At 40.5% G+C, this 16,002-nt stretch overlaps 1 protein-coding gene across 1 annotated transcript; it reads left to right on the forward strand.

Moving 5' to 3' along the window:
* LOC110004578 (acidic mammalian chitinase-like) lies at positions 1-15,910 on the forward strand. Its single transcript, XM_065961162.1, has 14 exons — positions 1-443; positions 909-1,005; positions 1,271-1,302; positions 1,630-1,656; positions 1,833-2,034; positions 2,140-2,196; positions 2,724-2,874; positions 2,997-3,121; positions 3,212-3,335; positions 3,425-3,607; positions 3,760-3,876; positions 4,007-4,139; positions 4,384-5,540; positions 15,884-15,910. Exons 2-14 carry the CDS (start codon positions 989-991, stop codon positions 15,908-15,910), a joined length of 2,352 nt encoding a protein of 783 aa, XP_065817234.1. The 5' UTR covers positions 1-443; positions 909-988.
* The last annotated feature ends 92 nt before the right edge of the window (positions 15,911-16,002 follow it).

Raw genomic sequence — 16,002 nt, forward strand, 5'->3', positions numbered from 1 at the left:
TGTATCATCTTCAGCGAGTGGTTTAACCTTCTTGGTCATTCTTAGCAGATATCAAAGAATAAACTTGTAGCTCACGATCTGATAAGGTTTCATTGATAAAAAAAAAGCTAATCACACAGTTTGAGTGATCTGGTTGGTTTTCTATTGGATATTAATACTGATGACTGAAGGGTTCTTTTTCTCCCCTAGAAGACGAAAGCTCCTTAAAAAGTGATACTTGAAAATTGAAAGGGCTTGGAATCTCAGGTGATTTCACCCGGCTTCCATGTTGCTTAACAATTAGACAAGAACACTTTAGATAATGCAATATTGCATTATTTATCCCCACCCCCTCTGTTTTTCCACACCTTGTGAGCTGCCTACCTGTATTAAAACTCCACAGCCATCAGTCATCCGTCAGTCACAGTTGAAGAACAGTACATGCTTCTTTCAACATTATTTCTGTGAGTATTCCTTTAACTTTGCATTTATAAAACTAAATATTCTGTTTTAAAAAGTTAGTTAAAGATAAATTTCAACAACTGCTTCGTCTCGCCAACTAGCTCACAAGCTTGACTGGACACATTTTAGCCAGAGAGAGTACAAAAAGGCGGCATTTAACTGGCTTTCTCTTCTAATTTGGATTTAGCTAATATTAATATTTGATTAAATATTGTTAGGATTTGAAGCATTAAAGTTGTGTTTTAAGTCAGGCAAAGGCAATTCATGTGCCAACTTTGTACCATTTAAGTCAAATCAGACCTGACCTGATTTTCAATGGGATAAAAAAACATAAAAGTAAGCTTATATCAAAGCAAATGCTTCACTAGCAACACAGATATGTAACTAGCAATAAAGTTAATTAAAAGATAAGAGAAGAAGTTGGCTGAAAATTCTTGCCTAACAAGTTTGTCTTCTGTGTCTTCCAGCTCAAACCTGTATTTACGGATCAGGTGTTGGAACAATACCTTGGGTGGCTACTGGGCATCATTCCCTTTCCACTCCCTAAATGTTTCCATTGAACAGGTGCTTAGTTTTGATTATTCTACTGTCTTTTGTCACAAAATGTTGCGACTAAGTAAAAGTTTAACCTACCTGTAAAATGATCTGCACTAGTAAGATTGCCTTTTATTTGTTGTGTTTTTATTTTCATGCTTGAGGTTATTTAGACCACATTTATTTTGTGGAAACACACATTCATCTCTAATTATAAATTCTACATTTATTTAAATGAATATATTTTTTGAACTGCATATTCATTCTTTTTTTCTATTTCAATTTATTCAAATAGCAACAAAATGTGGAAGCTAACTCTATCTGCAGGTAAGACATCCTGGTCAAGTATAAGTGTCTTTGAATGTTTGATTAAACTACATCTCCAAAAGTGTTAAGTGTACACGTGTATTGTCTCATGCAGGTAGTTTCTGTTAGGTAACCCCAAGTTATTTTCACTGAGAGGAATTTGTATTCATTTTACCTCCAATGTACTTAGAAATATCAGAAATGTCAGAAAACTTGAATTAATTAACTTGAAACAGTAAACTAGAACTTTTACCTGTAATGCATGAATTATTATGTCAGAAAGCCTGTTTGTATTGGTTGTTTTTTTATTTTATTAAACTGTATACGAACACATGTGTTCTTTTGAAGGTCTCTGTTTGATCCTTGCCAGCTTGGGTAAGTTCATCACACAAATTGATCACAATCATCACCTTTATAGCTGCATAGGACGATTTTTGTAGAAGAAATATAATATCCTTAAGTAAACAGATGTATGTAAGTAAGGACATTGAAATATTTGATCTATACAATAAATAATTAAAATAATCATGATTTTTCTTTCATGTCTATAGCTTCTACCTCCAGGCTGATGTGTTACTATAACAGCAAAGCAGCAGACAGACCAGCTATGGGGAAGTTCAGAGTTTCAGATATTGATCCAGACAAGTGCACCCATCTGATTTTTGGCTTTTCTGACATAATTGAAAATGAGCTGGTTCCCACAACTGTAAATGATGTTCAGCAGTACTTTGGGTTTAATGCACTCAAACAAAGGTCAGTCCTTAAATCTATAAATACTGTGGAGATTATATTGTAATACAAGAATGAATTATGAAAAATGCAAAAAAAAATCATCATTTAAATGTTATGCTCCTGTAGAAATCCACTTCTGAAAACCCTGTTGGCTGTTGGTGGAGAGAAGTTTGGGACAGAAAAGTAAGTTACCTTCAAGGACATTAAGGCTTGTTTGGAAGGACACATATTACTAACAAACTGTTGTAATCCTCTGACGTCCAAATTGGCCTTGCCTTTTGTTGTAGTTTCAGCACTTTGTGCAAAAACAAGCAAATTCAAATTCGTTTTTAAGAGTTGGGAACTCTTGTTTTTTGCTTTAAATTCATTAAAATTGAATGCAACCCAGCTGACCCCTACAGCCAAATAATGAAAAAACGAAGTTTGTAATTCACTGAATCTTGTGCAATATGTATTTCAGACACTCAGGTCAGTGACTGCACATTATAATTATGGGGATTATTTTGCCACTTTTTTTGGCAGCATTTATTATATATAGGCTATGGAAAGCATGGTTGATAATACATTGGATCCACACTAAATATTGGTTTACACCTTATCTCATGTTTTGATTGCCTTGTTCTGTTTGAGCAGAGACCTTCATTGAATAGCTGGAGCGTGAGTCTAAAGACCAAGTTGTGTTTATATTTTTATTTTTGTATACTTACCAGATTCAGGACAATGGCGGGATCACAAAAGAACAGAGAAGTGTTCATCCAGTCTGTAATCAGACTACTCAGAGCATTCAATTTTGATGGGCTAGACGTAGACTGGAGGTACCCAGCTGAAGAGGACAAGCAGAGATTCACAGAGCTTTGCAAGGTCAGATCCTTAATATCTCCTCTGGAACCGGCATTTTCAGAAAAAAGCCATACTGCAAATGCCATGCATGAAATTATAAGTCATTTAACTGAGACTGAGAACCATGCTTCTGTGTTGTATAGGAGCTGGAAACAGCCTTTGTCGATGAAGGAACTTCAAGTAACCAGGAAAGATTAATCCTTGCAGCATCTGTCTCTGCTGAGAGGTCAACCATCGATGCTGGCTATGAAGTGGAAGAAATTGCCATGTAAAATAATTTTTAAGAAATCTCTGCCATAATAACAATAAAAAGCTTCTGTTCTGTTTTAGTAAAGGTGATTTCCTCTTAATTTATCAGGCACCTGGATTTCATCAACGTGTTGACGTTTGACTTCCACGGCCCCTGGGAAAGTGTCACAGCACATCACAGCCCCTTATTCCAGGGATCCCAAGACACTGGAGATGCGATCTACTCTAACACTGTAAGCAAGGGCTTATTTTTTCAAACAGCTTTATATTCAAACATGTACCTGTATCCCATTTGTTTTGATCATTGGTCTTCCCTTCTTAGGCCTCTGCCTTAGAGTACTGGCGGGACCAGGGAGCACCTGAAGAAAAACTGAACATGGGGCTTGGAGCTTTTGGACGAGCTTTTTCCCTGTCCTCTAATTCAAGCGCTGTCGGTGCACCAGCCAGTGGTCCTGGTGAGGAAGGCTGCTACACCGGTGAAGAAGGATTCTGGGCCTCTTATGAGGTATTACTGCACGGTTTCAATATTACCCATTTATATTGATGGCTTTATTATTAGCCAACAGTTTTGGCTGTATTTTGTCTGACAGATATATATCCTTGTAATTATAATTACTTTTATTAGATCTAAATACCAAATCTGACCCTTCTTTTCAGACTTGCCTTTATCTAGATGGGGTACAAAACCATTTTATTTCTGATCAGAAAGTTCCATATGCCACAACAGAAAATCAGTGGGTTGGATTTGACGACACAACCAGTATAAATACCAAGGTAATCATCTGTCTTTAACACAGTATTACTTTTTAGTGGCTGCAAATGACTGATGTGATTGATGTACAAAATTCTGTTAAATTGATTTTTTATACAGACTGTTGAAATGTTGTCTTTCTCATCCTCTCAGATCAATTACCTCAAAGCAAACAAATTCGGAGGGGCCTTTGTCTGGTCTCTGGACCTGGATGACTTCAGAGGAGAGTTCTGTAACCAGGGAAAGTGCCCATTCGTTACCCAACTGCATAATCTGCTTGTACCAGGTAAATCAATCATCAAAATATGTGCTTTTTTATGAGGTAAAGGTTTCACAATTTATTTAATTAAATACCATTAGCAATGAAAAATTCTATATACCACTGTTTTATACTTCTATAACTTTAATATCTAGAACACATCTAGTTCAGATTCAAGGAATCTCAAAAGTCATGCTCTGTCATATCACAATATGATGATCAAGCAAGGGTTAAGATCAATAAAAACAATATCTGACTGTCTTTCTTTCAGGTTTCCCTGAATCACCTACCACATCTCCCCCTACAACAACCACAGCTGCCCCTACTGCAACCACAGCTGCCCCTACTGCAACCACAGCTGCCCCTACTGCAACCACAGCTGCCCCTACTGCAATCACAGCTGCCCCTACTGCAACCACAGCTGCCCCTACTGCAATCACAGCTGCCCCTACAACAACCACAGCTGCCCCGACTACAACCACAGCTGCCCCTACTACAACCACAGCTGCCGCTGCTGCAACCACAGCTGCCCCGACAACAACCACAGCTGCCCCGACTACAACCACAGCTGCCCCGACTACAACCACGGCTGCCCCAACAACAACCACGGCTGCCCCTACTACAACCACAGCTGCCCCTACAACAACCACAGCTGCCCCTACAACAACCACAGCTGCCCCAACTACAACCACAGCTGCCCCTACAACAACCACGGCTGCCCCAACTACAACCACGGCTGCCCCTACAAAAACCACGGCTGCCCCGACTACAACCACAGCTGCCCCAACCACAACCACAGCTGCCCCAACTACAACCACAGCTGCCCCTACTACAACCACGGCTGCCCCAACAACAACCACGGCTGCCCCTACTACAACCACGGCTGCCCCTACTACAACCAAAGCTGCCCCTACTACAACCACAGCTGCCCCTACTACAACCACAGCTGCCCCAACAACAACCACGGCTGCCCCTACTACAACCATGGCTGCCCCAACTACAACCACAGCTGCCCCAACAACAACCACAGCTGCCCCGACTACAACCACAACTGCCCCGACTACAACCACAGCTGCCCCTACTACAACCACAGCTGCCCCAACAACAACCACAGCTGCCCCAACAACAACCACAGCTGCCGCAACAACAACCACAGCTGCCCCAACAACAACCACAGCTGCCGCAACAACAACCACAGCTGCCCCAACAACAACCACAGCTGTCCCGACTACAACCACAGCTGCCCCTACTACAACCACAGCTGCCCCGACTACAACCACAGCTGCCCCTACTACAACCACAGCTGCCCCAACAACAACCACAGCTGCCCCGACTACAACCACAGCTGCCCCTACAACAACCACAGCTGCCCCAACAACAACCACAGCTGCCCCTACTACAACCACAGCTGCCCCTACAACAACCACAGCTGCCCCAACAACAACCACAGCTGCCCCTACTACAACCACAGCTGCCCCTACTACAACCACAGCTGCCCCAACAACAACCACAGCTGCCCCTACTACAACCACAGCTGCCCCAACAACAACCACAGCTGCCCCTACTACAACCACAGCTGCCCCTACTACAACCACAGCTGCCCCAACAACAACCACAGCTGCCCCGACTACAACCACAGCTGCCCCTACTACAACCACAGCTGCCCCAACAACAACCACAGCTGCCCCGATTACAACCACAGCTGCCCCTACAACAACCACAGCTGCCCCTACTACAACCACAGCTGCCCCAACAACAACCACAGCTGCCCCAACAACAACCACAGCTCCCCCAACAACAACCACAGCTGCCCCTACTACAACCATAGCTGCCCCTACTACAACCACAGCTGCCCCAACAACAACCACAGCTGCCCCTACTACAACCACAGCTGCCCCAACAACAACCACAGCTGCCCCAACAACAACCACAGCTGCCCCGACTACAACCACAGCTGCCCCTACAACAACCACAGCTGCCCCTACTACAACCACAGCTGCCCCAACAACAACCACAGCTGCCCCGACTACAACCACAGCTGCCCCTACAACAACCACAGCTGCCCCTACTACAACCACAGCTGCCCCAACAACAACCACAGCTGCCCCTACTACAACCACAGCTGCCCCAACAACAACCACAGCTGCCCCTACTACAACCACAGCTGCCCCAACAACAACCACAGCTGCCCCAACAACAACCACAGCTGCCCCTACTACAACCACAGCTGCCCCTACTACAACCACAGCTGCCCCAACAACAACCACAGCTGCCTCTACTACAACCACAGCTGCCCCTACAACAACCACAGCTGCCCCTACTACAACCACAGCTGCCCCAACAACAACCACAGCTGCCCCTACTACAACCACAGCTGCCCCAACACCAACCACAGCTGCCCCTACTACAACCACAGCTCCCCCAACAACAACCACAGCTGCCCCTACTACAACCACAGCTGCCCCTACTACAACCACAGATGCCCCAACGACAACCACAGCTGCCCCTACTACAACCACAGCTGCCCCTACTACAACCACAGCTGCCCCAACAACAACCACAGCTGCCCTGACTACAACCACAGCTGCCCCTACTACAACCACAGCTGCCCCAACAACAACCACAGCTGCCCCGACTACAACCACAGCTGTCCCTACAACAACCACAGCTGCCCCTACTACAACCACAGCTGCCCCAACAACAACCACAGCTGCCCCTACTACAACCACAGCTGCCCCAACAACAACCACAGCTGCCCCTACTACAACCACAGCTGCCCCAACAACAACCACAGCTGCCCCAACAACAACCACAGCTGCCCCCACTACAACCACAGCTGCCCCTACTACAACCACAGCTCCCCCAACAACAACCACAGTTGCCCCAACAACAACCACAGCTGCCCCTACTACAACCACAGCTGCCCCTACTACAACCACAGCTGCCCCAACAACAACCACAGCTGCCCCTACTACAACCACAGCTGCCCCAACAACAACCACAGCTGCCCCAACAACAACCACAGCTGCCCCGACTACAACCACAGCTGCCCCTACTACAACCACAGCTGCCCCAACAACAACCACAGCTGCCCCTACTACAACCACAGCTGCCCCTACTACAACCACAGCTGCCCCAACAACAACCACAGCTGCCCCAACAACAACCACAGCTGCCCCTACAACAACCACAGCTGCCCCTACTACAACCACAGCTGCCCCAACAACAACCACAGCTCCCCCAACAACAACCACAGCTGCCCCTACTACAACCACAGCTGCCCCTACTACAACCACAGCTGCCCCAACAACAACCACAGCTGCCCCTACTACAACCACAGCTGCCCCGACTACAACCACAGCTGCCCCTACAACAACCACAGCTGCCCCGACTACAACCACAGCTGCCCCTACAACAACCACAGCTGCCCCTACAACAACCACAGCTGCCCCTACAACAACCACAGCTGCCCCTACAACAACCACAGCTGCCCCTACAACAACCACAGCTGCCCCTACTACAACCACAGCTGCCCCTACAACAACCACAGCTGCCCCAACAACAACCACAGCTGCCCCAACAACAACCACAGCTGCCCCTACTACAACCACAGCTGCCCCTACAACAACCACAGCTGCCCCTACAACAACCACAGCTGCCCCTACTACAACCACAGCTGCCCCAACAACAACCACAGCTGCCCCAACAACAACCACAGCTGCCCCTACAACAACCACAGCTGCCCCAACAACAACCACAGCTCTTCCTACAACAACCACAGCTGCCCCAACAACAACCACAGCATCAGGCTCTGTAGTGTGTTCAGGGCCAGGGCATGTCCCCGACCCCAGTGATCCACAATGTTACTACAACTGTGACAATTTTGGTGTAGCTCATCACACATGTTGCGGAGGTAATTTGGTCTTTAAAAACCAAGTCTGTTCATTTCCCTGAAGGGTTTTACATGAATGAAGTCAACACACATATATGGGTTGACCTTTTAAAAACGATTTCTTTGTAAAATATCTTTGTTGAATATAAAGAAAAATGCTCAAAATTGGTAATTCATACCTTTTGTAAGGCTTTGGTGATCTGTACTTTACAAAATATTTTGAAAAGATTCAATCGATTTTGTTTCCTCCTTTTTGTTGACAAGCAAACAAACGTGATAACATGTATAACATTTTTAGCACCATGTGTTCACTTGAAGAGTGGTCCCACTCTTCCATTCATGTCTCTCAATACATAGCATAATATTTATATTACTTTATTCAGAAACACATGACTAAGTGTGTGTATCTTAACCAGTTAGGTGTGTATATTCTCTCTTTTCACCGCAATTATTTATTTTGACAATAAATTATAATAATAATAATATGTCTGTTGCATCAGTTCTCCATTGTTGTTTCATACTGTAGTTCAGGGATGTCAGACATACGGCCCCCCGTATCTGGCCCGACAGCAGGTTTCATACGGCCCGCGAGCCGTTTTGGGAAGAAGGAGGAAATGTATTGAAAAATATTTTGAGATTTTTTATAAATTAAATATTTGTAATACGTATTTTCCCCGAATTGTATTAAAAGCTATGTAAAATGAGCAACGTAAAGGTCGATATCATGATACGAATATGAATTAAACGGGGCACTTTGAATTATCTTCCCAGCAGGGAGTAATCATACAAAAGACGAGTGGCCGAGCGCACGAGCTGCTCCTGCATTATGCTGGTAATACATCACATCAGATAACACTTGAGAGAGGTGACACAGAATGCAGGTTTTCAAGAGAGATCGAAGGAGCGATATTTCTTTAGTTTTATTTGGTCACAAGTTGCCAGAATTTCATCAAAGCTTACGGGACTTAACCACAGGCACACCGCTGCACTGCGCGCGCATCATGGCGGTCTTCGGTTCTGTCCACACTTCTTACCAGTTTCTCCTGTCTTGACTGATGTAAAACAAAAGTTTTAGCTGATAATAACAAAGCTTCCTATGGAGTGAGCCACAAAGAGCAGCTCGTGCAAATAAAAAACAACCATCTCCGTCATGCGTAACGGCCCAGACGTCTCCTCACTTTGAGCCTGATGCATCTCCCGACTAGTTTTACCTCTGGTAAATGTAAAAACAGTAAGTTAAAATGAATATTAACTGATTTTTAATTACAGATGGTTCATTTTTAGGTCACCCAAAGGTGAACGTGTTGTGTTGATCACCTAAAAGTTTCAGCGCAACATCACTTCTAAATGCAGTAGCCTGTTGTTATCACCAGCTTTCATCAGACCGTAAAAATAAAACTATTCACGATATCACGCACAGGCTGTCCAATTATACAGAGGTCCGCTGGTTTAACCGCGGAGCAGCGCTAAAATGCTGTCTCGAATTGCGCACGGAGATGGCACAGATTCAAGACGCAAAAAAGTCAGTGACAGAGTTAAATCACGACATTACGGACACGTAGAATAACGGGCTGCCAGACTCATATGAAATGTCGTTTAACTGAGTTAGTTGATGAACGTGCACTCCACACGGAGCTGATCAGACTGCAGTGCGTAACGCTTAAGGATCAATTCAAGTCTTTTGGTTTGGAAACATGTTATCATTTTATAATGCCTAATAATAAAATACCTGAAGATGACTTCGGTCTTTGCATCAAATACTCTGTGTGTTTGTGACAACTTGTTCATGTGAGCAGGTTTTATCTGTAATGAACCTTAACGAGTGCAAACTGTGCTGTGGCCTGACACACACACATCTAAAGTCTCTCTTTCTCTCTCTCTCTCTCTCTCTCTCTCTCTAATGCACTGATCCCAGGGCAGGTAGAATAACCTGAGTCAAAGTTTCTATAACCTTTAAACAGCAATATTTAAATATAATATAATAATCTCAAACAAAACATAATTATTTATATTTTCTTCTGTAATGTGATACGTTTAAATATTTCCATGTGCCAACATCCAGTTTGCAATGACAGTTAACCCCTCTGATTAATGTTAATGTTAAAGTTTTCTACACAAGCATACATTTGCCTATATATCCATGTGTTGAGTTATAGTGATGTTGGCAAAATTAGTCCGGCCCACTTGAGGGCTCATTTGAACAAATCCGGCCCCCGACCCAATAGAACTCTGACATCCCTGCTCTAGTTAATGGGTGTATTCTTTTTTTGAATTTATATGCAGTCAGTAATTGTTTGCATTTGCCAATATGCAACACAGAAGTTTTATATTGCATATTTATATGGTGTACATCTACATCAAAATACACGCTACTAAATTTTGATGAATGACGTCTATAAAAAAACAAACAAATTGTTGAAAAAAATTCTGTGTCGTTTTAAATACAGAAAAAAGAATCAACATCAAAATCAATAAGCAAAATGTACAGTACACAGATTCCCACTTTTAGGTCGTGTACAAATAGCAACAAGTTATAGGACATTTGTAAAAGGTCAACTAGACTTTTTCCCTTACATCACTCAATGCGACACATCATATTTGATGGTATTAATTGCCAGTATGGCCCTAACTATTCTTGAACTGCAGTCCAAAACTACAGCAAAAGATTTTTCAACACAGTAGAGTCTGTCAATTATTCATGACTACCAGAAAGGCACAGGAAATTAAGGCAGGGATTAGTAAGAGAAACAAATACTAATGAAACCAGTTCTTAGAATATTATAATATAAAACAGCCTGTGTTTCCACATAGTATTATAATTCGAACACAGCGGGCACCGTGAATTATGCATGATTAAGTACGAGTTTTAAAGAAAGGCTTAGCTGTTTGATATAGATGTTAAATTGTTCCAGCACAGACATGTGGCCATATCTAGAAATTTTCATCTCACATTGGACCCTGATTGAAACATTTGGGCTGTTTTCCTTTTCCATGCATGATTCTTATAGGTCAGATTGAAAATAAAGAAATCCCATTCACCCTTCAGAGTGACCAAAACATTTTTCTATCAAATTGGTGATGCTAAGCAATAGTAGTGTGCAGGATTTTCTTCTTTGCAATGTGACATTTTGAAGTCCTATGTTCCTACTTCATGAGATAGTTGGATGTGGAATATCTCTGTTAAAACTATTGTTATAGGTAAAATAGTTACAGAAACGGCAGCTCATACAGAAAAATGTACTAAAGGGTTGTAATTTGTTGGCTGGATTAACTTTCTGTAAAGAATAAGAATACAAAATGGAAATGTTAGTTTAATACCCACAGTATCCATAGCAAGGAAAAATCCTATGACTATTAGTTCCTCATAATTATGGAGTGCTATGACTCCAAAGGCATATGGTATTCTCAGGATAATGATTGTTAATTAGTGCAGTGGAAATGTCAATTGAGAAAAGACCAAATCATGAAATTACCGTTACCATTTAAATTACCATCTATTTTGAAATGCATTGCCTACACCAGCCTACTGTATTATGCTTGACAGATACTGTGGAATTGTTTCACTAATATGTCAGATAACAGGACCAATAAGATGTTTTTTCTTTGGAGTAAACTGTCAAATTTTCCCTGGGCGACAGATCTTCACCCTGTCTTTGAAGATGCTGAATTACAATAAATCTATAGATATAATTTACCATGTAGAGTGAACACAATTAGAAATAAATGACTTGCTGGATATTAAGAGAAATGGTTAAATGATATCTCGTTAAAAGCAACATTTAAGACATTTGTTCAAATTAAGCACAATTATGTTCCTGAATCCCATGTTAAAGCAAACTTATCAAGAAGTCAGAGATCTTTGGTTGCTAAGCGGAGAACAGGAATCCTTTCTCTCGCTCTTGAAGTCGGCAGATTCAAAAACATCCCAAAGGAACACAGACTGTGTGAACTATGTGATTAGAAGAAGTTGAGAAGGAATCTTGTTTTCTTTTGTAATGTCTTTTTTATGTCCTTTGATTAATGAAATGTAAGCTCAAAATCCTTCAATGTTTTGGAGTTCTGATGATAACAGGGTGGAGATGTTATTTAATTTCATGTTCATGAGCTGGCCACGATTGTCTCTGAAGCCTGGAAGAAATGTCAGGATGGTTTGTTTCGTTATAACTATTAAGTGTCACCTTTTGGTCAGTAGTCTGTAGTTTGTTTTGGGCTGGGCCAATTTTTTGATTTGATAATGAAATTAAATCATCAATCATCCTCTTCGTATTCAAATAAAAAAGATATTTGAATGTTAATGTTTTGTTGTTTGTCAGATGTTCTCAGAATAACAATGAACAGGAATATTTTAATTGATGTGTAAAGGACACAGGGTGTGACCCATGTCTACAAACAGAATGGATCATAGACTGCATAAAAAAATGTAGTGGAGTCACTGTGACATGCATGGGGAAGGAGGTTTCTCTCTCCTACAAACTACGCCATCTGCTGTTGTATTACAGCAAACGTGCTGAACAAAGTTAAATACTTTGCATTATGTATCTCTTTGTCAAACCTTTGTGGTCAGTTCCTTCAAGGCTCTCACTAAACTACTGAACACGCAACGCTAAAGTTTAGGGGTGTAAGCACATAAAATAAGGTTAGTTGGAAGAGAAATGTTTAAAACATTATTTTAAAACCTAGGTGTGAAAACAAGACCTATGAGGATTATATCTTAAATACTGAATATCAATAATACAAGCCAAGTTTCTTCAAACATTTTACACTAAAAAAGTCTATAATAATAATACAAAGTAAAGTTTCTATATTTCAAACAAAAAGAAAAACAAGTTTCACTAGTTTCTGGTCAATAATTGGTCTACTGTAAGCTTTGTCTCTGTCTCTAAAGCTACCCACACTTCAAAGCTTTTACTTTAAGGCCAATTAATAATCAAACACAGCAGAAAGAGACAGAGAGTACCTTTAACTCCAAAGCACTTGTGTTACTGTATAATGTTTGGCCACATGTTAATTTAAAATGTTTTGTCTGACAATTCTTGAAAGCTTCTGCATTACGTCCAAAAGTATTAAATGTGTCAAACAAGAAGGGTTTTCCTGTCCTTGATGGTTGAAATAAGGAGAATAGGGAGAGAAGATCCTGCTTCAGATAATGATCTAAAACTGTGTACCAATCTGATTTAAGCCTCTTCTCGCAGTGATTTAAGATAGATGCTTGACTTGTAATTGTAGGTTGTTGGAACATTTTAACACTTCAGTCATATACTTAAATAAGACACTCAGGTAACACTTTACAATAACCTTACTTAAAAAAAATGTATTTGTAATGCTATAATTTATATTATGTTAACAGTTTATTGTTTCACACATTACCACAATTTATACACTTTATAAAGTGTTTGTTAATAATTACCCAAGGATTTGTAAACCGTCTTTTAACATTATTTGGATGGCTATTATAAAGTTGGAACTCAAGATTATAATAACACCTTATTAATACTTTGTAAAGCATCTACAAACTTGTATTAGACAGATAATTAATACTTCATCAATGGTTTATAGTTGGTTTGTAAACCATCTACAATCATTATCTGGATGGTTATTGTAAAGTTGGAACTGATGTTCTTAGAATCGTTTTTTTATTGCCAAGTACATTTACACATACAAAGAATTTTTCTCTGTATTTTTGTGCAAAAACAGTTAACAAAGGAAATAAAGCAAAAATAGCAAGAACTTAAATAACACAAAAAAGGAGTAATTACAAATATATACTAGAGTATATAAAAACACAAAATGTACAAAAAGTGCAGAATTAAAAGTCTAGTGAACTTCTCCACAAATGATCAATCAACTCAACAATACTCCATTAATTAACCAAATGCTTCAATTAGTCAGTCTGTTGCCAAGATTTCCTCCTAAATAATTGCAATGTGATATATACGAAGAAATACTGTAAGCCTATATGTGAAAACAAACTAAACATATATCAAAAATGTTGACTATAAATAAATGTATTCACATATAGAGAAATGCAGGTGTTTGTTGAAAGAGTTTGTGGATAAAACCACACTGGCCTTGATCAAGCTGGATTCAGGATCCCTACGCGCCGTTATCTGCAAGCTCCCAATGTTTGTGAAGTAATGCCAGGTATCTCCTCATCTGCCCTTTGGACTGATCCAGTTCAGACACATTCCATCTCCTCCAGTTCTCGCACAACATAGTAAAAACAGAGAAGACAAAAGGGAAACAAAACAAAAGTTTAGTGTCTTAGAGTCACTCTGAATTCGTATACACAATGCAATAACAATTCAGTGAAATATGAACACATTATCTGTTTTTTTGTTTTTTTCTTCTATCTGTGGCAAAAGCTGTCTCCCTGCCGGGGGTGTGTTTTCCGGGAGGAGGAGGGGCTCGCTTTCTCTCCCCACTCCTCATCAAGAGGAGTAATCTAATTGGCTCTCTATTTGAGGCAATGCCCCTTGGACCGCCTCCTAAATTTCTCAAGGGCTTCCAGCCTAACCTGGCTGTCAAAGAGTTAACATCGTCTCCAAACCCAATGCAGTTAATGCCGAGAGTCTACAGACACACAAAAATCACCACAGTATTTTCCCAATCAACAGCCAAATACAAAAAGTATCCTATGATAGTAAAAACTTCTCCACCTATTTTAAACAAGACTATACGTTCTTTTGAACAGACAAAATTCGCAGCATAATGTGGTCACACACAAACAGACAGAAAGAGAAGAAGAAAATTCACACTCCAATCAGCCGGCAGTTTGAACTTTATCAGGAATTTTTCTGTTCTTTTCTCTAATCTTGCGACCTGAATGTGTACAGACTGTCCTTGCTGGTCCACTTCTGTTAAAAAAACAGATACTATATATACTTATGTATAAACGTCCTTTATTAGGCTCATATGTATTTATCAGATTAAACAAACATCCTCTGAAGGGCTCATATTTTTATCAAAACGAATATATAAACGTCCCCTGAAACAAAGGCTCATGGGTTTTTTTTTAACACTGATGAAGCAAAAATTTCCCCTCTTATGAGTTACTAAAATCGTCTTTATCCAATCTCCTGCTATATATGCCTATTTAATAATACATCTATTCTATTTATCAATTCCACACATACAAGAACATTTCCGGATCACTTACACACATAGCTTCACAGATCTCTCAAAAACATCCACAAGACCCACAAGACACAAGCTGTCTTGCAACACACACATTCCAAGAACGCACACACATAGCCTGCTCCAAGGCTTCAAAAATTCCTCAGCCTCGCACACACAGACAAGCTGTACAGCGACACACATACACACAAGCTTCAACTGCGATTCACCTTAAATCTTAAAGTTGACTCATTTATAATTCTTCTAATAATCCTTCTAACTTTCTTACTTTGGCCAAAATTTTAACAAATTGTCTTTAACCAATTACTTCACACTGCATGCTTCAATGCACACATTTTTTCCTTTATTCAGCGCTTTAATTTTTCCTCTTTTCTCAAAACTTTATTCCATTTTTATTTCATCTCTATTTTTTCATCTTCATTTTTCATCTTTTACTTCTCTTCTTTATTTGTCATCTTTATTTCCTCTCTGTATTTCCTACATTATACGTTTAATTCCAATTTCCCTGGCCAGGGATCCCCTTTGTTTTTTTGTTTTTGTTACTCAATTTGACTACTTCTTAAAGCCAACTTTCACTTCAGTGTCTAATTTACACATGACTTACTGTTAAGAGGATACGGGCCCTGTCCTTGTTAAACTTGCATAGTTTTTTAGCTAACTGGTCTCGTTACTCGTTGCGCTTATTAACATTAACTTACTTTCAACTTTATTCTCTTTTCTGTTATTTTATTTTTATCCCCTTCAGTCCCATTCTTTAGAGTTCATGGACTGAGCTGTGAGGCTTTTAAAAAGTGAATGTTCATTTTCTAAATTCAATTCCCTCTTTTTGTTATTGCAGGAAAGCAGCTTATTCCTCACAAAAGC

This window comes from Labrus bergylta, chromosome 12 (genome assembly GCF_963930695.1).
Source record: "Labrus bergylta chromosome 12, fLabBer1.1, whole genome shotgun sequence".
Classification (NCBI taxonomy): Eukaryota; Metazoa; Chordata; class Actinopteri; order Labriformes; family Labridae; genus Labrus; species Labrus bergylta.

Bases quoted from the DNA above. Each gene is read 5' to 3' on its own strand.
- LOC110004578 (XM_065961162.1), top strand. The intron at 3,122-3,211 runs GTAAAATAATTT...TTAATTTATCAG, and splicing joins GAAGTGGAAGAAATTGCCAT to GCACCTGGATTTCATCAACG. The intron at 3,877-4,006 runs GTAATCATCTGT...TCATCCTCTCAG, and splicing joins CAACCAGTATAAATACCAAG to ATCAATTACCTCAAAGCAAA.